At 42.6% G+C, this 23429-nt stretch overlaps 1 protein-coding gene across 10 annotated transcripts in view; it reads left to right on the top strand.

The window, feature by feature from the left end:
* Positions 1 to 23429, top strand: part of Sh3kbp1 (SH3 domain containing kinase binding protein 1) — a 340190-nt gene that overhangs the window by 54579 nt on the left and 262182 nt on the right. Inside the window, exon 1 of one of the 10 annotated variants that reach the window (XM_040744127.1) lies at positions 22438 to 22761. The exons of 5 other annotated variants lie outside the window; for them this stretch is intronic. In XM_040744127.1, coding sequence (XP_040600061.1) covers positions 22543 to 22761 — 219 coding nt within the window. In that variant the 5' untranslated portion in view covers positions 22438 to 22542. Of the gene's footprint in view, positions 1 to 22437; positions 22762 to 23429 lie in introns of those variants that run through there. 4 more of the 10 variants (XM_040744123.1, XM_040744129.1, XM_040744125.1 and 1 more) reach the window with 4 other exon arrangements.

The raw sequence follows: 23429 nt of genomic DNA, 5'->3' as shown, positions 1-23429 counted from the left end.
AATACTGTTTTGCTGCAGGTGTCCACTACCACAAGCTCGTGCAATCTCTCTGCCCCCTCTTCCATGATGTACCATCGAGGGCTGAACAGTCTAGTCTTGTATATGGGTCTCTGTACCATTCACCACACATTGACTACTTTAGAATACATTTTCTTTATCTTGTGTCAGTTCAAAAAATTAATTTGTTGCCGGGTGGTGGTGGTGCACGCCTTTAATCCCAGCACTCGGGAGGCAGAGGCAGGCGGATCTCTGTGAGTTCAAGGCTGGGCTGGACCGACAGCCTCCAAAACAATACAGAGAAACCCTGTCTCATAAAAACAAAAAACAAAAAAATTAATTTGTTTTAAAGATAAAATTTACATACACTAGGCTGGGCTGTAGTGGTACACACCTTTAATTCCAGCACTGAGGAGGCAGAGGCAGGTCGATCTCTGTGAGTTTGAGACCATCCTGGTTTACAGAGTGAGTTCTAGGACAGGTTCCAAAGTACACAGACAAACCCTGTCTCAAAAAAGAAAAAAAATACATAGACTAAAATGCATAAGTCACTAGCATGCATTATGATTTTTATTTTACATAAGAGTATACCCCTGCTGGGCGGTGGTGGCGCACGCCTTTAATCCCAGCATTCGGGAGGCAGAGGCGGGTGGATCTCTGTGAGTTCGCGGCTGGACTGGTCCGACAGCTTCCAAAACAATACAGAGAAACCCTGTCTCGTAAAAACAAAAAAGAAAAAAAAGAAAAAAGAAAAAGGAAAAGAAAAAGGAAAAGAATGTACCCCTACAGCCACCAGCTATACCAATACTATTTCTACATCTCTCACCCCACAAAGCTCTCTTGCTTTTGCTAGCCATTTACCCCTTCCTAGGTAGCCAGTTTATTGTGATAATTAGTCTTCCAATACTTGAATTGTTATGTGAGTAGGGCTATAACAATACTTGCTAGTTTACATGTCTTCTTTTGTGTCACAAAATTGTTGCATGTATCAGCACTTAGTTCTTGCCATACAGTATTACATAGCAATGAATATATCTGCCAGGCTGTGGTGGTGCACGCCTTTAATCCCAGCACAGGCAGGTGGCTCTCTGTGAGTTCGAGGTCTGCCCGGTCTACAGAACAAGTGCTAGGATAGGCTCCACAGCTACACAGAGAAACCCTGTCTCGAAAAACAAAACAAAACAAAACAAAAAAGAAATGAATATATCTAACTTGTCGATCCATTTTTTTGTTGTTGTTGCTGTTGATGGCTATTTGGGTAATTTCATTTGGGAATTTTTGTGACATTCTTGTATGTCTTCTATGAACACAAGTGCCCATTTTGTATGTATGTAATGCACTTTTAGGGGTGGAAATACTACCTTTGGATTCAACCAGTAGATTCTTTTTCTGTTTAAAGTAAGCTGTGGAAGTCCGGGGGTTGGTGGTGCACACCTTTAATCCCAGCACTCGGGAGACAGAGGCAGGTAAATCTCTGGGTTTGAGACCAGCCTGGTGTACAGAGCGAGTTACCCGTCGTATAGCCATGGCTATTTAGAGAGACCCTGTTTTGAGAAACAAAACAAAACAGAAAGCTGGGGCACCTGTAAGACGGGGAGTTGATACATGTTCTTTGAGCCTCTTGTCTGCTACATGAAGTGCCCAGTGAATAAATCACCCTGAATCTTGGTGAGTCTGACTGGTAAAGGAGACCTGACACAGAGTTCAGTCTGTTGTAGCTGATTTGATTGGTAGGGCCAAGAACTATCAAAGACTAATCCGTATATTATTAAAAACATGCACATAGAGAGCTTGTATCTAAGCTTTGTTGGACTCATTTAATGAGGAAACCAGCGGAATAACAAACCTTGATTTACTGAGGATATGAGGAATTGATTAAAAAGTCAGCGGAATATTCATATAAGATTGTAAAGTGAGATTGAAAACTGGCTCATGTCTTAGAGGACAATAAAAGCCTAACCTTTGGAGCTATCATTTCTACCAGAGGAGAAAAAAAGCTGTATGCTATACTGTGTTTTCTATGAGTTATTCTCTGACTTTTGTAGAACTGTAAAATGTCCTAATAAAGTATTAGTCCAATTTATATTTCCAGAGAGACAGGTGGCACTCCTGGGGGTAACAAAATGCATTAACATAGCACTATAAGGTCCTATGATCATGACCATGGGCTTTTTTTTGTTTTCTTTTGGCCTAATTTCCAGGTTTGGGTATTGTTTTCTTTAACTGCCCAGAAAGACCATAGTATGGTGTACAATATTAGAAAATAACAGTCATTTAGTAGAGAAATCTATGTCCTTTCTGAGACCTCAAACTACCACTGCTAGTATAGGGAGATGTGGGCTCCTTCTATGGATTTAATTACAAATACCATCCTTTAAAATCCTTACTCTGAGATGCACGCAACATTGTGATTTGATGGTGTATGGCATCTCTTAATATGGACTCTATGGTAACGTATGGCAAAGCGAAGCAGAACCCAGGCCTGAGACATTTTGTAATTCACAAGCAGAAAGCAGGAAGCTGCGGTAGGAGTTAAAAGAATATGGTTGTTGATCTTGAAATGCATCTGATACTGTCTGTGAGGAAGTGAGCTGTTTTCTTGGCCTGGTTCTGTGTGCTTCCATGGAAGGAGCTGTACATGCCGCCAGCTCCATTGTTAAAAGCTGAAGGGAATTTGCTTGCAATTTGCATTCTATGCCTGCTAAGTCTAACAGTTCTCAGCTCGGTTTCCCATCTCCTGAGTTTTCCCTTGCTGGGTGTTTGAAATCTGTCTTTGGCATATTCCAAGCTTTCTTTTATGTGTTTGTGTAAAGATTGGCTAATGTAGTCCTTAAATGAGGCAAAAAGCCAATATTCTACATATTTGTGTCACTTTGAGAGGAAGCTCAGAGTTTTTCTGCTGTTCTTGCTTTAGGAAAGGAGCAGGGAATCTACTTCAACAAGTGGCATGAAGTAGACATTTCCACATTGCTCTTTTATACTGAGCATCATTCTTGGAGTTCCCTTTACAAAAATTTTGCTTTTCTTTACACTTCCAACCCAAAGGCTGTTTATTTGTGATTTATAGCAATGGTTATCTTCTCGTTCCTGTTGCTGTTCAAAGAGTAGCAGGGGATTCTGCAGGTGTTTCATTATGCGCAGAGCCTCCTCTTTCTTTTTATGTTCAGTTCTGAGGATGGACTTCATCTCACATCCAGTCTCTCTCGGGCCAGGCAAGTTCTCTCCCATTGGGCTCAATGACCAGCCCTGCAAATGTCTCCTGTTGCTCACCTTTCATTGTGAAGTGCCTGGGTATATGAAGGTCTACTCTGCTGTACTCTTGCGGTAGACATTTATTGGGTGTCTGCTAGAGAGGACTCTAACCAGTGCTTAAGCACCAAAGGATATGGGCATAATGAAGACATATTACACTGAGTCCCATATTGTCACAAACATAACTTCTTCCACAGGAAAAAATGTACACTGTCTGTACGCTTCGGAGAGCATGTGTTAGACATTCTTCTACAGAGATGTTTCTGATTAAAATGTCACTTGAGAAGTTTCTGAGTTCATTCATTAAAGCAACAATTCGAACATGCTAGGTGGACCGTTTTTAGGTCCCAGTTGCTGGGTTACTTTATGGGATTATAATGGCTGTATTCTACTCAAGGCTTACTGGCTGCCTAGCATTGCATATATAATCTGAGTGCAATAGTCATAATGTACTGGGCACTTACTCTTTGCCAGGCAGGAAGAGAGGCTGAGGCCTTCATATGCATTGTTTCATGAATTGTACCATTCTGTGACATAGGTACTCTTTTGATTTAGAAAAAAATGCTCAGAAAAGGCAACAAGGTACATCAGCATTAAGGGACTTATCCACAGCTGCAGGAACTAGTAGGGAACAGAGAGAACTCTGGAATCCAGACAGCTGGCTCCAGAAACTGAGCAGCCAATCTGATAGCATTGTCTAACTGGCTGATGGTATTCTACTCTGTCTTTACCCCCTGCTGCATTATGCTTCCTCCAGATGTCTTACCAAAAGGAGTCAAAGCAGATATCAAACCTTCAAAAAAGCAGCCTTAGCCTTGCGTAGTGGTCTATGCTTTTAATGCTAGCACTCAAGAAGCAGAGGCTGATGAGTCTGTGAGTTCAAGGCCAGCCTGGTCCTCCATGGTGAGTCCTCCATAGTGAGACAAAACAAAGAAGTCAGACAAGACAAGCAAGCGACAACAGGAACAAGGCAGCTTCCATCTACTCACAGGGTTGCACTATTTTTTTCTGGCAAATTCCAAAGTAAGGCAATTAGGGAAAATATTTCATTTTTATTAATTAGTATGTAAGCTTGTCATTTTTCAGTCCTTAGTATATGCCATTCAGTAGGAGTGTGACTGTTGTTTTTCATCCTTAGTACCCTTCAACAGCAAGCAATTCTAACTCAAATTATCTTTTCACCATTAAACACATTTTCAGAACTCCTAAGTCCAATAATTGGAACTGTTGGGGCAACTTTTCTCACAGTGACATCTGAGTAGGGTCTGGAGTAATTAAGGACACATGTGTAAGGGCCCATGTCATTTGAAATCTCAGGCTTTAACCGTTACAGTACAGGAAGGGGAGTACATCTTGTGAGTCACGGAGAGCTGTGATCTTAGTGAAGCGTAGTCCCCTCACTGAGCTGATTGTGTATAATATAATCTTATTGCCGTAATGACAGGATTATCAAATCCTCATGTAGAAAGGAACTTTTAACCATGTGCTCTAACCCCCAGCTTTCTAGCAGATCACAATCTAAACTGTTGAGGATGTTGCTGTGACCGTTACTGGATAGTAAAGCTTGTGAGTGTGGGGCTCCAGCAGAGAAATCTAACCCTGAGTCTCTTCCGTGGCTGTGCTCTAAGGGTGTTGCATTGTCAGAATTTAGGGGTGGAGGGAGGAGTTGGGATAAGAGACTTTGAATATTTTAAAAGGTTGGTTTCAAAGCCAGGTTACGGAGTGGTTCACAGTGGTAATCCCAGCACTCAGGAGGTGGAGGTAGAAGGATCAGGCATTCGAGATCATCCTCCACTATGTAGTAAGTTGAAGTTCAAGGCCTGCTGGGGCTACAGGAGGCCTTGTCTCAAAACAAAACAGCTCAGATGATTCTGCTACTTAGTAAAGCTGGGTCATTTATTTTATTATGTGGCACTGATAGGGCAGCACCATTGTTTGTATCTATATCTTTTCTCAAGAACATGAATTGGTAGTTGGTGACTTAGATTTGAAAACATAATGCTGTTTCTAAAGTATCCTCATTATGTATAATATATATTATAAAGTAGCTTTATGAATGGTTGGCATACTCATGTGTGCTGTTGTAACAAAATGTCTAAGCTATATGAAGAACATAGCAATATGTAAATAAATTCTCCTTTTAAGTCCACTAGAGCACATGCAATCAAATGGCAGAGCCTCTGGGTCAAAGCCTTAATTTTCTTCTGCTCCTTACTCAGGGTTAGTAAGATAAGCAGATGCCTAGAAATGATCACCCAAGATTTGTCCCCAAATTCTGACAACCTGTGACTGTGACACATGATCACTTGTGAACCCTGAATGGCACAGCTGATCTGAAATGAGAGATTATCAGCTGGCCCTAATTTAGCATGCGAACCGTTAAGAGCTGAGCACTTTCTGTGCATACATGACAGAGAGGAAGTCAGACTCCACTGAAGAGGGGGTCACATGAGGAGCACTGCAGCAACCTGTAGGGGCAGGAAGAGACTTTAGTCACAGAAGAAATTAAGGTTTCAGACATTCAGTCACAGAAACTATATTCTACCAAAAACCCAAGTGAGGTTGCCGATGCATTCCTCAAGTCTCCAGATAAAAGCTCACCCTGGTTGGCAGCTTAAAATGGCTGTGTGTGACCCAGAGTTGAACCTATTAACATTTCTGACCTCCAGAACTTCCAGAGAACAAATGGATATTGTTTGAAAATGGATATGGCTTAAAGTACAGATAGCAATTGGTCTGAAGGGAGGTGCTCTGATTCTTGTCTCCAAGTGACATGGGGGAAACCCGTGACAGCCCTCAGGTTTCAACTACTATACAATATATTGTTACTAGTGTCAACATGCCATACTTTAGGTCTCTAGAATTTATTTTGTACCAGCATCTCCCCTTTTCTACAAGTTCATCTTTGATCAGGAAGGCCTTGGCTGTTAGGTTGTCCGGGAATAACGGACATCACAGCTCTACCTCCACTACCCTATTATTCTGCCCTTTGATTTCTAAAGACAAAAGGTCTCCAAGTAGACCTCCAATACTCCTAAGTCCACCACAGCTTTTGACTGCTGACGGTACCCAACTGATAAATACCCAGAACTTTGGCAGTATCTCAGAGTACCTTAATATTTGCATTAGTAGCTAGTAGATGTTTAATGATTTGTGTAAAACAAACACCACTCTAAGTTTCTCTGTATCACAAATCAGGGAGGTGACAGGTAAGAGAAACAGGCTTCTTACTGCTGGACACAAATTATCTAGATAAGTGTCGTTTGATTTCTAAGTGTTTTGAGACTTTTCTGGTATCTTTTGGCTGTTGACTTTCAGGTTGATTATATTGTGTGATTTCAAGTTTGACGTTAGTTTATTGTTACTATTATTCAAGGTCAGGTCTATAAATACTTAAAAGGAATGTTTGCTATATATAAGGTGGAGCTGTCTATAAAAACAGCTGGAACCTTTTGGTTGGTCATGATGTTTAGTTCTGGGTCTACACTGCTTTCCCACACAGTAGTTCTGTCAAATACTGAGAAAAGTGATACTGAACTTCCTGGCTGTAATTGTAGAGTTGTCTGTCTTTCATTTCATCCTATCTGAATTTGCTTCTTGTCTTCCTTCCTAATAAACACCTCATAAAATTAAAATTATGGTTAAGTCAAATATACATCTAATATACTTGGCTTATGAAAGATCAGTAACAGAGTGTACAGAAGACTATCAATTGTTTACCTTCATGATCATGTGTCTGACTGGCAGCTGTGGTTCACTGCCACTGCTCAACCCTGTGACAGAGTATTCTGCTGCATTCCACTCAGAAAAAGATCAAACTCCAAGCCCTGAAATACAGTTTCAGCTGAAGTACTATTGTTTTCATTTCCTTCCTTTTTGTTTTTGTTGTTTGTTTTTTCAAGACAGGTTTTCTTTGTGTAGCTTTAGTTGTCCTGGAACTAGCATTATAGACCAGCATGACCTCGAACTCACAGAGATCCACCTGCCTCTGCCTCCTGAGTGCTGGGATCAAAGGCGTGCAGCATCACTGTACACTTCCTATCATTTTCAAAATTATAAGGTAAACCACCACAAATCAGGAATCCATTGTATTCGGGAGCTCCATTTTAAATGTCAAAGTTCACCATATATATAAATTATACACATAAAATATGCTTTGATCATGGTTTTGATTATATCCCCGATTTTTCTCTTTTATCCCTTGCCCTCCTACTGTTCCTAAAGTTTTGTTTTTTATATATGCACGTGTGATTGTAATTCTTCTTGGGGGAATCAAATCTTTATCTCTGTTCATTTTTAGAGAAAACTGAAACTTTGTCAAGTTCAAAAGAGCCTGGGGACAAACGGCTAACCGTGGCGCCTGTTAGCATACTAAAGCACATGCTAGCCACCAGTATTTCTCAGCATCAACAAGAAAATGCCTGTTACTGAGTTCATGCTGCCATCTTAGCTCTTCTCGGCTTTTCTCACCCTTCCCCCTAGCCTAAACTTTTCCAGCTCGTGGCCTTTCCTTCCCCAGCTCCTCATTCCTATATAACCCTTCCATTTTGGCTAGGCTTTCTTGGTTTTCTTGGTCCTCTTGGCCCCCTCTCTTTACTCTCTCTCTTTTGTCTTCTCTTCCTCTTTTGCTCCCCCTACCCCTCTCATGGCCTGGTCCATTCTGCTGGTCATGTTTAGACTTCCTTTTTCTCTCTCTGCTCTGGATTCTTCTCATATCTATAATGAAACCCTTCTCCACCACACCTTGGAGCTGTCATGTCCTTAATTTATACAGTCCTCCTCTCCTAACAGCTAAAAGTTGCTAATAACACCTCAGCTAGGGATAGAATTTCCTGACCAACTCTCCTCTCCATTGTTGAATATTGTGTGTGCTAACATAACTACCATGAATGCCTGTGTGTAGCTGCCCTCATGTGTTCAGAAGACACTGTCCCTGTAGTCATCCACCACCTCTGGCTTATCTTTTCTGCAACAATTGCTGAGCCTTGGGAGGAGGGGTGACTGTACATATGCTGTATTATTAGCAATGTCCATTTAGCAGAAATTTAGCAGGTTCTCCTCTAGAGCCTATGGCATGTCTGGCTATAGGTTCTTGGCCTGATAAAGGTGCCAAGTATGAGTTTCATCTCATGGAACAGGATATAAATCCAACCAGAAAGTGGTTTGTTTTTCCCATGTCACCACTGTGCCAAGTCCTTGTAGTTTGCAGGCTTCACAGCTGGGTAAGAGGATTCTTTTTCTCCTCTAGTCACATGCACTATGCAATTTCTAGCACTATGGGAGCTAGCTGCTATTTCAGCTAGACTCATTGTTTAGTAAGCTCCCCGAATCCACCGTACTTGCCCCTCAGCAGCCAGCGCTGGGGCTAGAAATGCAGGCTGCCAACCCTGGCTCTAACATGGGTGCTGGGAATCCAAACTCACCATCTCATGTTTGCACAGCAAGCACTTTACCCACTGAACGCTGTGGTTTTAGATGACAAAGCCACTGTCACTGCAATCTTTCTTTACATATAGGTAATGTCATACTTGCTTTTTCTTTGTCATTAATTTTTATGAGTTCAATTGTGAAATTCCTTGACAAATTTTTCTTTGAGTTTATCCTGTTTAAATTCCACACACTTTGTGATTCTGGAAGTTTATAAACACCTTTGCCAAATCTAGTGAGTTTTCATCCGTTATTTGTTTGAATTATTCTTCCCATACCCTTACTCTCCTGGAATATAAGGACACAAACAATAGATTTTTACATTGTTGTCCCATGAGGCTGCTTTCTGTCTGTTGTTCAGACTGAATACATTTTATTGATGCATTGTCAACTTCATTGATTCTTTCTGGTGTCGTGCCTAATTGATTACTGAACTAGTCTACTAGGCTTTTTAATTTGTCTCTTTTTTCAGTTCTATGCTTCCAATTTTTGCTGCTATTTTCTAAATTTTATTTGTAGTTGCTTGCTAAAGTATTTTTGAGACAGGGTTTCTCTGTGTGGCCCTGGCTGTTCTGAAACTCAGTATTTAAAGTAGGCTGGCTTTGAACACACTGAGATCCTCCTGCCAAGTGCTGGGATTTAATGTATGTACATCTACATCAAGTTTTTGTTGTTTTATCGAGACAGGGTTTTTCTGTATTGTTTTGGAGCCTGTCCTAGAACTTGTTCTGTAGACCAGGCCGGCTTCAGACTCACAGAGATCCACCTGCCTCTGCCTCCTGAGTGCTGGGATTAAAGGCGTGCATCACCACCACCCAGCTTAGTCAAGTATTCTTTAAGAAGTTTAAGTTACATTTCTTTATTTGTATGTGCACATGTTGGGTGTTGCTTATGGAAATTGAGAGACAATTTTCAGGAAGTCAGTTCTCTCATCCCACCATGTGGGAGTGGTGGGCATGTTAATTCGCTTGATGCCAATAAGCATTTCATAGTGTATATGCCAGATCTTCATATTGTACATCCCAAGTAGTTCTCATATATCAATCAAACTGGAAAACTGAGTAGTAAAAAATGTCCATCACTAGTAACCCCATCCATATCAGTAAACAGTTGGGGGCTAGAGCAGGGCCACAGCTACAAAAACAAACACAAAGCTGAGAACCACACTGGATGTGCCAGCTGCCCATGTGAGCAGTATAGACGGCTGCAGGCCTACCAAGCAGACTTGTTCTTTCATTGTAGTTTCTTCAGTCAGAAGGGAATTTGAAATAACAGATGTCCCAGTCCACTCGCCAGCCTAGGAGTAAAGTTCATCACCTTTGTGCTGCTGAGGGTGATGAGATGAGAGGTATAGGGAACTTCTGGTAGAGTGCTGTTGGAGATGTGGATGTCTCTCTTAGGACACTAAGGACAAAGCGTGCTTTCCTGTCTCGCCCTCGTCCTCTCTCCCTCCCCCACACCATTTGTGGAAAGAGGTGAATGAAGTCAGCCTGTTCTTTTGTTTGGAGCTGCCTGTTTTGCTTACCAAAGGCCTGGGCATTTCTTTTATTGTCATACTTCCCTTCAGCACCAAGTTTTTTCTCCAGAAGACTGAGAGAGAGAAACAGAGAAGTGGTGTGTGTGTGAGGGGGGCGGCGGGGCATTTAGTACGCTTCTGGGAGTCTGAGCAAATGGGCTTGCCTGAGTTTGTAAGCTGAGAAGTTGTTCAAGCCAAACCACATCCTGCCCTGGGGTTCAGGAGGCAGGTGGTCCCAGATGGAGATCTGGGGGCCAGGCAAGTGTGTGAAGCCTGTGCTCAGTGTGTGGGGACGACTTTGTCACTGTGTTCCCTTCACACTGAGCTTTTCTTTTAAGGAGGCTGCCCAACTCACTGGTTACCAGTAAGGGCTGTGGTGTTGGTCTCATTCCAGTTGTAGCTGTGCTGCAAAGCAGCTGCACACAGGTGGCCCTGCTGCAGCTCTTGAGGAAGTACTTTGCTGGCTGTAAACAACCTATGGTCAAGAGCTGAGACACCAGATTGCAGCTTGTATTCATCAGTATGATGGGCGCCTCTTCTAACTCAGAGTTGGGTTTTTAAAAATATACTGTGAAAGAAAATAAGTCTTAAAAAGCATATTTAATAATTACAAAATGGGCATGATGGTCATGGCTACACTAAAATATGGTTGAAACTGGCAAAATGTTAAATGTGAGCATACTCTTAGCTGGGTTGGCATGTTTGGATGGTTTGTCATTATCTGCAATGTCGTGGGGTTTAGTTTCTGACTGACCAGATATGGTTCATAGTAAAGAAATGACATCCAAAATCAACATGGACAGATGGTGGACAGATGACATATTGCAGTTGTTTAAAACCATAAACATTGTCAAGTGATGCTGTGTTGTATTGGAACTTCCATGGGCACACTGGGAAAAGAATCAGGTTGATAGCTGCTATTCTGTAATTGCTTCAAATAGCCTGGCTCATGTTCACAATTCAGTCTTTAACCGTGTCCCTCAGCTGACATGTCATGAGTGTGTGCACAATTGCTTTTCTTACCGATATTTCGGTTGTTATTAATTTTTTTGTGAATGCTGGGGAATGGGACTCTAAGCCTGGCACACAGTAGCTAAGTACTAAACAACCATGCTACATCTCTAAGTCCTCTGTTCTTATCTTGAAATTACAGTAATTGCCAGCTTACCGGGAAGAGATACAGTTACCATAGGAAGTCCACACTGCTCTGTGTTAAATGGGTGATTACATCAGGCTTTTGAGTTAGGTACTATGAATTCAGGAACATTTGAATGTGGAGGACAACAGCCCTTGTGTGGTTTGAAATGTTGAGAATCATTTTCTGCCTGCATTCCTATTTCTTCCAGGGACTGCCCTGTTATTTAGTTCAAGATGCCACACTACAGCAGATCTCTTTAGTGCGTATAATCCAGGCAATTATGGTGTGAGCCTCTGCTGCCAATGGTAGTTAATCTATATACCTCACTCCTTTTTTAAGCCTCTGATGCTTTTTTATTCAGTTTAACTCATCCCTTTATTTTAAAACTTGAATTTGAATGGGTTCCATTAACAGATATTTTAAAGTGACAATCAAGTCTAGGGTGCTGCCAACTCAACGCTGAACACAATTCCCAGCCCTCAAGCTAGATAGGAAATCAATTTCAGGGTGGTTGCAACTGCAATGCAGAGATATAGCTGATTTGTAAACAACCCTTGTATCAACATATCACAGTTGACAAGCCACAGTGAAGCGTGTGATCTTGCTATCTAAATGGCAGCCCTGATTGCAAGTCCACGTGAAGTGCATCTCCCAGGGCCACATGGGATAATTAAAGTCACAGATCATCATTGGTAGATGATTACAGATTACCTCATTACAAACTTAGGCCTGCTTTCATTTATTATATTGAAAGGTAAACGAGGATTCTGTTTACCCAAAACTGTGTTCTTTTTTTTTTTCATTTTCAGTTGGAATATCTAAGTGGATATTAAATTATAAACACCATTAAAAGTCATTCCCCTTTTAATGAAATTCACCATAGGGCCATGCTTGCCATTCTTGGGCTGCACTGTCCCTGAGTTTCTTTTGACCCTGTAACCTCTCCCTTCTTTGTCCTGATGGCAGGGTTAGTAGGTGATTCATGCCATCCTTTTGTTTCCCAGAGTACCTAGAATGGTCTTTGGTCACAGAATGAGTATGTTAAATATTCATCTGGATTAACTGAATTTAATATGCCATCGTTAAAAACAACTTGCAGGTTTGGAGTTATTAAATGGTCTATGTTTTTTTCTTTTTTGTAATTCATGAATAATTTTTTCAATGGTCTACATTTTAATAGCATATAATTCATTTGCTATTGCCCGAGTTAGTGAATTATTTAAGTAAAAGGGAAAGTTCTTTTCTTGAGATAGATCTTACCAAATTGGTGCTGCTTTTATTTCCATATTATTACTGAGTACAGTAAATGAGGAATGTGGGTAAGAGTACTGAAATGATCCAAAATGTATTGCAGTCTGGATCTGGTACTTATGACTGATCCAGGGTCTGCCTGCGGGTTTTGTTTTTAATTTTCAACTTTTATGAAGATTGACGATGATGTTTAGATACTGGTTCAAAGAAGAGTGAATTAGCATGTGATATTGTCATATTATTATTGATTTTTTTAGCAGGTGCATTTGCAAATAAGTTTATTCTCTTTGGGACATTAACTTTCCTATTCCAACCTCTTTCATTTCTTTGGCACTAAAATTTAATGGTGTATTTGGACAATTTCTGCTTTTCAGAATAAGGTCTGTAGTGTTGCCAAAAATGTAGGTTGTAGGGCTAGCAAGGTGGCTGAGCAGGTGAAAAGGCCACCAACTTGAGTTCAATTTCTAGGACCCACATGGCGGAAGCGGGAAACTAGCTCCCTGAAGTTGTCCTATGGCCTCTACCCTGGTGCCATGGCACCCTTTTGCCTATACACCACAGAGGGGGAAAATTAATTTTTAAAATGTGAAGTTTTTTTATATCTCAGGTGATCTTTGTAAAATACTGAATAGGACCCAAGTATTATATTCATATTGCAATCTACCATGGCCACCCACACCATAATTTCATAGTATGAAATGTTTCTGAACTGTTAATCTATACAAGGGAATGACAATGTAGTCCACATCTAGCTATTTGCTGCCTAGTTTTATCAAATTGTTAAAACATTGTTGACACACTTTTGATTCTTTTAAAAATAAAGTAGACTTACAGTTTCAGCTCAGAGATGTAGAGAGCTGCAAACATGTTCCTCCCACACTTCAATAAAAATCAGACTGGTAATTAACAAGAGAACTAAGTTCACAGAACAAATAGCCAGTTTACAATCTGGACATCAGCAGGTGCTCTCTGACACACAGGAGAAGACCCGAGCGTTTGCTGCAGGGGCAGAAGCCACCAGATGCCGAGAAGTAGGTAGGAAGAATAAGACAGAAAAGATGACACATTGCTGGAGGCTGAGTGTGGGCTGCTGCTCCTGGGGGCAGCAGCTGTTGGAGAGGTTCTGGCCCTTCACAGACGTTTCTGCAGGAGCCTGGAAACCACAGAAAGCTCATTGTGCTAGCTCCAGAGCCGCAGAGGAATCCACTCAGATCTGCTCCCCTAAGGAGAAAAAACCCAGAGACGGATTTCTGCAGAGGAAGGGCACAGTCCAGAGGCTCTGATGAAATGCTACTGCAGCTGCCTGAAGGGAACTCTCCCCGCCCCCACGTCTCCCTCTACCACCCCACCTCACCTAAAAACATTTTACTCTGCAATAAGCCAGAAGAGCTTTAATCAGAGGTAGACTGCTGCTGGGGGATGGGCTAGGGGTTGTAGCCCTGGGGAAGGAGCAAAAACAGTCGTAGAAGGTACATAGGCCCACCATACAGGCCAGCTTATGTGACCTAGAATATTCGAGGACTGCCCTCTTCATCCCACAGCATGTCTCAAAGCCTGTCACTGCCCAACTTCTGTTTAGGTTAACACAACACCCCATGCCATAGGTGTGTTGATCTCAACATCTACTGCCTTGCACAAATTGCTCAACTTTCAACCCCAGATTTCAAAGTATGACAAGGAAATACGGTCTGAAAGATGGAAGCAGTCACTGGGACCAGATGCGGATCCACTATAGCTGTTGGAGCTATTGAACCATACACACACGCTGTACCTAGCTGTTATATTACCTCCAAGGAGCTCAGGTGCCAGGTGCTGTTTGGGATGCGAGTTTTAGAACAGGCATAACAAGGTCTGAGGTCTTAGCTGAAAGGCAAAAAGAGGACAGAGAGCATAACTGCAAACCAGCAAAAGATAATTATAGTTGAAACACAATGAAGAAATAGAAGAGAGAACACCGCCGAGCGGCTGATGGAATATGTTCAGCTGAGTCCGACCATCAGTAGAGAAGAACTTACCTCCCAGGGGCTGTGATGTTAGACAGTACAAGTGAGTGATGAAGAGGGACCTGTCATTGGTAAGAACAACCTGGGGACAACAGCAAGTGTTGTAGTGAGGCATGAACAAGGTTGGATTTCTCACTATGACATGAGTACTTTTGAAATCCAAGGGTCAGGGGCACAGTGCTCGCAAGAGCAACCTCAATACATTCGTGTCACTGTCATGGCTAACCTAGAGAGGAAGACGGGAGTGGCTTTTTTCTCTTTACTTAAATCTCTTTCTTCGAATGCATGTAGGAATTCCTCCTCTCTACTCCCATTTTTTGTGTATTATACCTATACCTTCTTTGTTACCACTTCAGGACCTAGGAATGTGAACTTGCTGTTGGGAGTAGAAACATCTTTTAGCCACTAAAGTTGTAGTGCCTCTTTTCATAATTATAAAGAATTGACATTGCTTCAGCTATTAATTAATCCTTACATCTATCTATCCCTTTGCCCTAGGTAATGGTTATCCTTCCATTACAGGTAGGAACTGAAGCCTGAGGGGTTCCTGGCTTGACAGAGGTTGAAATTCCCTTGTGGATCCCCCTTAGTATTTGAAGTCTGCTAGCCTAACCTCCTAGGATTGAATTGGAAGAACTATGTAGAGGGTTGGGATTTTGAAAATAGGTTTTGTGGGGTAGTGGAACACTTGGGAGGCAGGGGCAGGTGAAGGTCTGTGAGTTTGAGCCCAGCCTGGTCTACAGAGTGAGTTCTAGGACAGCCAGGGCTGTTACACAGAGAAACCCTGTCTTGAATAACGAAAAATAATATTTTATTTTAGTTTTCTGTATGTGTGTAGCTGTGTGCCTGTGAGTGCAGGTGTTCATGGAATCCAGAAAAGAGAGATCCACTTGAGCTGGAGTTACAGGTGGTTGTGAACCTCCTGACTTGGGTGCTAGGACCTAAAGTTGGGTCCTTTGCAGTAGCAGTGTATTCTTTTAACCTTTGAACATCTTTCTAGCCCCACCCCCTTTTGAGATAGAGTCTCATATTGATGTTGAGCCTGGAATGTAGCTGAGATAGCCTTGAACTACTTAACTCTGATTCTCTTGCCTCTCCCTCCAAAGTGCTAAGGCTCCAGGTGTGCACCCACACATCCAGCTGGAAGAATGGACAGTTTTAAAAGTAGAGACCTTGGAGGAAGAAAACGACCAGCTGTAGAAATCTAATTGAATTCTGTGGTTAGTAAGTCTTTGTCAAAGCACTGACTACTAAATTTGCCTAGGAAAATGGATTGGATAAGTACAGGTTCAACAGTGTAGCACTTGCTCATTTGTCCTAAAAATTTTGTAATAGGTAAAAGTAGATGCTTTAAGTCCCTCTTCTGTCTTCCTGTCACAAACATTACCATATAGTATCAACACTGTGAAGGTAATGTTGTCTGACACTTTCCTACCCAGAGCATTCTGGAACTCAGTTTTTGTGAATTCACTATCTACTAAGTAATTAGTACTGGTCTGCTGTTTTATGGACAAAGTTTTTACCTGCTAAGATACTTGTCCTACTCTTCTGTGGTTAATGGTTATTCTCTAAGAATAAAATAGGTATATTATAAATGATTGCATTAAGGATACAATTAGAAGTTAGTTATGTTGGATGAAGGGGTGACTATTGCCTTGTAATATAGCTCAGTGAGCATGTGCTTAGCATGTGTGAGGCTTTGGTTTCCATTCCTACTACCAGAAAGAGAGAGAGAGAGAGGGAATGGGGGAGGGAGGGAGGGAGGGACAGAGGAAACTTGCTCACATCTTCCTTTATATACCAAAAGCTGGTATTTGATAATCACAGATTATTCATTGAAGAAAATACAATTTTCATGACATACTTTCTAGCCCACAGTAATAACTGAACACGGGTGGGTACATAGTTGCCATGTCTGGATGGTTCATGGGCTTGCATGATAGGATAGGAAAATAGTAAACCTTTATTTAGTGCTTTTCATGAACCTGAGATGTGAAGCAACTTGTCTGGGGGAGCACCGTCTCTGTAAGTGTCAGTTATGGATTTGAGCCTATGGCCAGTTCAACGCCCCTAATTGTACCATGGCAGATCATGGTCTGGGTGACCTCTACTAAGTTACAAAAGACAAACCCCAAGCAGGCGGTAATTGATTAGCATAAGGGGTACACAAAGCTGTCAGGTTCTGATAACCTGCTGGGAATCTTGACTGAGCTCTGAATAGGGTGCTGTTAATTTTTTAAACACAGCCACATCTCCATTGAAGCCACAACTTCCTGCAAATGCCTTATGATGTTACTTGAAGAAAAGAAATAAGCCTATGAATTTTTTAAAAAGTTTCTTCAAGTATATTGATTTTTTATAAATGGATATAATTAGCTCTCATTAATCCAAGAAGTATTTATCCTTGAATTCCTTGATTCCACACAAAGCACCTTAATTCTGAAAGATTTTCCAGGTTCATCTTCCTTGACTGTCTAGGACTTGAATGTGACTAATGGCTTTAGGCATGCACAGTAATGCAAGTGTTGATGCTGCCAGCACAGATGGAAAAACGTATCGCTTTAATTCAAAAGACAGGCTTTCTCTTTCCACTTAACCTGACCAGTCAGATTTTTCTGGGCAGATGGGAAGGGATGGAGCAGGATTGAGCTCTGCCATTTGTCCACAAGATCCCAGGGGGCTGAAGTGTGTTACCTCAGGAGTAGAGTACTTGCTTAGCATGTGAGTGGCCTTGGGTTCTATCCCCAGTACTACACACAAAGGAGTTTACAAGGGAAGGAGCTGGAGCAATGGATGACTAGGTGGTTAGGAGCACAGGTTGCTCTTCCTGAGGGTCTAGGTTTGAGTCCCAGCACTCACATAGTGGTTCACAACAGTCTGAAGCTTCAGTTCTAGGACCTACACTACCCTCTTTGGACCTCTGCAGGCACTGTATACACATGGTGAACAGACATAGGCAGGCAAAACATCCATACACACAAAATAATAATAATAATTTTTAAAAGGTCCCAGGGGGCATTGCCTTTTGATATTGTTCTACCACTTGTGAAGGAGGAAGCAACAAAAATCCCATAATGTTCTAAAGCCAGATGAAGGTGTAGCCTGATTTGTCCAACCTCTAAAGTATACCTTCCTGGGATCTAGTGAAATACAGACTTGATGGGGTCTGGCTTGGGAAAGGGTTACTGACCTTCTGATCCAGTCTCAGGGGAGTTTAAAAAGCAGGTTCCCAGGGCTGTGCCAGACCGATTGAATTGGAGACTGTGGGAAGGAAACCATTAGGCACTTGTGAGCTTGTGTGTGTGGGGGGAGGGGGTTGGGGCTCGGAGGAGAGGCAGCTACTAAGCAATTTGGCAATAAAGCTGTCAACTTTGTTTATCGGGATAGTGGTGAGGAGGAGCATAATGACAGCTTGGACAACTTCACTGTAAGAATCAGACGGAGATGTTTACTGATGAGCTTTCTGGCATCCCATCTTTGACCAGAAGAACATGAGAAATCTTACAAGCCACCCCCTCAGAAAGGAGTTGAGGAGTTCCTTATGATTGTCCAGACTGGCTTAAAGCAGAAAGCATGATGGTTCAAAGAAAAAGGACTTAATAGTTAGTTTGCTGACCTGCCCAGCATTAGCTAATGTCTGTGAAGTCTTGCAGAGCACATTCAGGGAAGAGAGGGTCCAAATATTGATAGGAGTAGTCATGATTATGAGGGAGGAGCTAAAATTATCACCAGGAATATTGAATGTGTCATTTTGACTTCTGCTCTGGGGGTTTCATTGCAGTGATGTGTGGAGAGTCAGGGCAGCTGCAGAGGAAGCCTTGGGGCTGTCTTTGTTGCAGTGAACCATGGATTCCACACTGGGGCTTTTGTGGGTTACTCCTTCCGTAGTCTGACCTACGTTTTTGGTTTTTGGAAATGATGGCTCTGTAATGCATTGCTCTTCATCATCCTCTAAACTCCCTGTGAATCTTTTCTTGAGGTCAAGCAGGAAGACTTGGGGACTCATTTTCTCACTTTTTGTGCCTTCCAGGAATTATTGTGTTCCTTTTACTTTAGTGCAGTTCCCAGTATTTGCCATTGCTGGACATGTGCCATTACATTTTAAACACAGGTCCGTACCTTTTCTAAAGTAGAAAAAGTAAGGGAGCCCTTACAAATCAGGAAAAGTTGGAGCCCTCCTTTTTTCCTTTGCGGACGGTTATGTAATACATGATGTTGGTTGTGTGTGTGCTGTCCCCAGGGACATCTGCCCTAGGGATGGTCTGAGCACAGAAGGAGCTCTAAAAGTGAGGGTTTCTGCTAGGTTCCTACTTCCACATTCTGGGTTCCATACATCAGGCTGTGTCCATGATGAGCCCGTGGTCATTGCAGGTCAACCAGTCAGCAACAATGTTGAGGACTTGCCTCTGGCTCTCACACCTCTGACTTCAATGACACAAGCGACCTGTGAGACAAGCAGGAGTCCTTCTGTAGCAATGAAGACCAGAACAGTACAGTAGAGGGCCCTCTATTAGGTGGGTTCTGTGTTGTAATGCTGTTGGAGGTTCCCAAAGGCAAACCTGGAGGAGGGCCAGCTGGAATTGGGCCTTTTCTCACCTATTGGAAGGTGGGCCTAGTATGCTAAGATAGCCCCTATGAAGGAGAACTAAGAGTCTGGAGCAGGCATGCAGGAAGGCCACCAGGTAAAGAGGATGGGCTAAATTGAGCCCCTTGAGAAGGATTTACTAGAGAGGCCTGGAGGAGGAAGACCAATTTCATGAGAGTCTGGAATTCAGCCTTTTCTGTAAGGGGTGAACTGCTTAGTCTTTTTGTCAACTTGCCATAAGGTAGGGTCATCTGGGAAGATGGAACTTTAATTAAGAATATAACCCCATCAGATCGGCTGTAGGTGAGTCTTTGGGGGAAATTCCTTTTATTTATTTATGTACTTATATTGTTTTTTATATTGTATATTATATTTTATTGTTGAATTTATTTTTATTTCACATGTATGGGCTTTTTTTCTTGCATGTATGTCTATGCCCCACATACATGCCTGGAACCCACCACAAAGTCCAGAGAAGGTATCAGATCTCCATGAGCTGGAGTTACAGGGGTTGTGGGTGCTGGGAATCAAACTCTGAACTTCTAGAAAAGCAGGCGGTGCCTTTAACCACTGAACCTTTTCTCTAGCCCGTCATATTCTTGATTGATGTGGGAAAACCCAGCCTACTGTGGATGGTGGCATTCCTGGGCAGGTGGCATTGGGTTGTATGAAAAAGCAGGCTAAGCAAGCCATGGGGAGCAAGCCAGCAGCTGCATTTCTCCTAGTGCTCTGCTTCCATTCCTGCCCTGACTTCCCTTCACGAGGGACTACGCTGTGAGGTGAAATGAACTCTTTCCTGTCTAGGTTGCTTTGCTCATACTGCTTGTCAGGCAATAGGAAGCCAACTAGAATAGATGGGAAGGGGGCGAAGTGAGGTCAGGAGATGAGAGGGAGCTTGCTTGCCCTTGTAAGGAGTTTGGAATGGGGGAAGAACGGGAGAAAGGATTTAAGTTGGGTGCAGGTCACCCTCATGCGGGCTTGGGGACAATGTTCCTGAAACTTGTGAGCTCTCCTGCTTGATCGCCTTGCATTCCCAGTAGTTTTTCAAACAGCTTCGTGGTGTCTGATTTTTTTTTTTTTTGGTTTTTACGAGACAAGGTTTCTCTGTATTGTTTTGGAGGCTATCGGTCCAGCCCAGTCTCGAACTCACAGAGATCCGCCTGCCTTTGCCTCCCGAGTGCTGGGATTAAAGGTGTGTGCCACCACCACCCGGCTGTGGTGTCTGATTTACACAGCATAAAGCACACTCATTTGGAGTCTCTCATTCATTGGCTTTTAGTTTATTTGGAGTTGTATAATGATCATCACAATCTAATTCTCAAACATTCCCAGTCCCACAAAGGGCAACTTGTGCCTATTTACAGTTCCTCCCCATTTTCCATGCCCAACTCTATGCAATCATTCCTCCTTGTAATTTCTCTTTTTTTAATATTAAGGGGAGTGTTTTCAGTGAGTGTGATATTTACAAATTATCAACTTTTATTCTTGGTTTCCCAGTTAGGTCTCAGTCCATCCCTGTCAGCATGCTTCGGATTTCACATGACAGAAACCTGTCTGGGACTGTCTTAAAAACAAGACCATTGTCTTACATAATTGAGAGGCTAGAGGAGGGTGGACCCCTGGGGCAGTGTCATCAACTGCTTGATGTGGCATCAGAAACCCTTGTTTGGGGGCCATGGAGATAGTTCAGCAGGTAAAGTGCTTGCTGTGCAAGTTGTCACCTGAGTTGGAACCTTGTAATCCATGTAAAGGTGGAAGGAATTAGCCGGTTCCACAAAGTTGTCCTCTGACCTCTACGTGTGTGCCGTAGTAAAAAGGAGAAAAAGCCCTTGTTATTGCCATCACTCTTCCGTGGCATTGTTTTGGAAGTAGCTGGGTTTTCGTGATCATCAGATGGTCAGAAGATGGCAGACATTGGTAATTGGGCCCTTTGTTTTCTTGTCCATAGCCTGTGTGGAGAGGGAACTTTTTCCCCCTGCAGGCTAAATAGATGAACTTAGTCCTTTTTTGTCAACTCTGAACCAGTGTTTGGTTTAGAATTGGCTAGGCTGCCCTTCTAGATCTGGGAATGGGCTCCTTAAGGCATGATGGGCACCTGTGACCAGTGGCTGGCTGTTTCAGAAGAGGAATCGAATCTCCTGGGTAGGCAATCAGCCTCCCTCACTAAGGGTTATTGAGCAACCACATTGGATACTCAGGTAGACTCTATCTCAGTTTAGCTGAGTGACTGTGCCTGTGATCAGTGATATCAGTATGCTGGAAAATAAGAATATTATGTGAGCGTAGTTTATTTTTTATTTTTTGGGTTTTTCAAGACAGGGTTTCTCTGTAGCTTTGGAGCCTGTCCTGGAACTCTCTCTTTAGATCAGGCTGTCCTTGAAATCACAGAGATCCACCTGCCTCTGCCTCCCAAGTGCTAGGATTAAAGGCGTGCACCATCAATGCCTGACTGAGCATAGTATTTTTAAGTCATATTTTTAAATTCAATCCAGCTTTATGTCTCCAGAAATCATTAGTAGAGTTCTTACACATGCAGGAATGTCTGGTGATGGAGTTCATAGAAGTTTATCTTAGGACACTTCACTAGCATGGGCACTATCAAGGAGTTAATGTTAGCTCAAGTGGGAAAATAATTTCACTCACATTAGGGAAACCTATGTGCTATAGGGTGGAACTAATTAATATATGATTAGAAACAATTAGTAGAAAACTACTTGTATCTAGTTATTGGAATCTCCACTTTGGGGAAATAAAGCCACTCTGAATATGTCAGTATTACAGTTACAATATGAACTTGAAGTTACCAAAAATTGACGTTCTTTCAAGTATAATTCACACTTTGCTAAGCCAGTTCTTTAACTTATTAGGACTTTATTATATTCTGCTTTATCTGTATTTTAAAAAACCAAGGGAGGCCTTTACACTGCCAAATAGGTTATTCGATTATGAGCTGTAGTTCAGAATTGATTTTGGGGTGAGGTCTGTCCACATGTACTGAGATTTGCTGCTGCAGCTCTTAATGGTGAGAACGGATGACGAAAGCAAGCACCATATGCCCTTTGTTTTCGTGCATGTCTGCTTCTGGAGGCCTGGGTGGAGTCTCAGCTGTCTCAAATACTCTCTGCTTTGCTCTCACTGCAGGCTGCAGTTCCCCAGCTCTCTTCTTTCTGATGTTAATTATAGTTTCTTCCTAGTTAGGTGGCTCTTCCTCTTCTTTGGTGGTAAAGGTTCCACTCTCCAGTGCCAGAGATTGGGTTAATTTTGAAAAATGCATTTTACTTGATTTGTCACAGAAATAAGTGCAGAGAATTAAAAAAAAAACACCAGCCTGAGTGTGTAGTGGGAGGGGCAGGCGTGTTGAGTATGGGACAGGATGCTTAGAATAATTCTGCTGCCAAGTGAATCAGAGCGGCTTGCAGTTCTCAAGAGTGCACGGAACTCACTCCTGCCCAGAGTGCCGACAGTCCTCCTGCCCGACAGTCCTCCTGCCAGAGTGCCGACAGGACAGTCCGCCAGAAGTCACCATTTCCTACTCCACAGAATGGAGCTTTCAGCAGCCAAAGCCCCGAGCCCTGCAGACTTGCCTGAGACTGTAAGTCTGCTTTGGTTGTTATGTCTGCATCTTTTGAGGTCTGTTGCCTGACAACTTTGTAAGCCCAGAGGGAGGCATGAGTGGGGAGCCTGGTTCAAAGTCAGTTAGTTCTTCCTTCCACTTAGACCCAGGTCTTAACTTCTCTTGTTTGTTGTGAAAGGAAGTTTTATTCTTTTTCTCCCCAAGCCACCCCAGGGACAGATGTGACTTATTTTGACCGAGTCCTGTTTGTAGCAGGATTTGTAAAGGTTTGAAATGGACTTATCCTCTGCTTTGCTCTGTCTTGCCTTCTCTGCTTTGGATCTATAGCTGAGGCGTTTTCCCCTGAGGGATACTGGGCAGAGATGGGCCCCATCCAGGAAGCCCTGGGAGGTGTCTTTCAGCAGTAAGAGATGCCAGCCAGGGTTGGGGGCAAGTGACATTTCTGAAGCAGCTGATAGATTGGGGAGTCTGGGATGAAACCAGGTGTGTGTGCCACCCAACATTCTTGTGGTAACAAGAGCTAAGGGGGTCGGGAAGACAATAAGATGGGAAGCGTGGTAGAAAGTCTGTCTGGGGTTTGTCAGGAGGATAGTCAGGCCATGCTCAAATCCCTAGTCAGGTAGCTCGGTAGCCTTGGGCCACTAAGCGAACAAATTTTCCAAGTTGTACTCTTTTTCACCTGAAAA

This window comes from Mesocricetus auratus, unplaced genomic scaffold (genome assembly GCF_017639785.1).
Source record: "Mesocricetus auratus isolate SY011 unplaced genomic scaffold, BCM_Maur_2.0 Super-Scaffold_100003, whole genome shotgun sequence".
Classification (NCBI taxonomy): domain Eukaryota; kingdom Metazoa; phylum Chordata; class Mammalia; order Rodentia; family Cricetidae; genus Mesocricetus; species Mesocricetus auratus.
The sequence above is the reverse complement of the archived record's forward strand: the minus strand, read 5'-3'. Positions and strand labels throughout refer to the sequence as shown.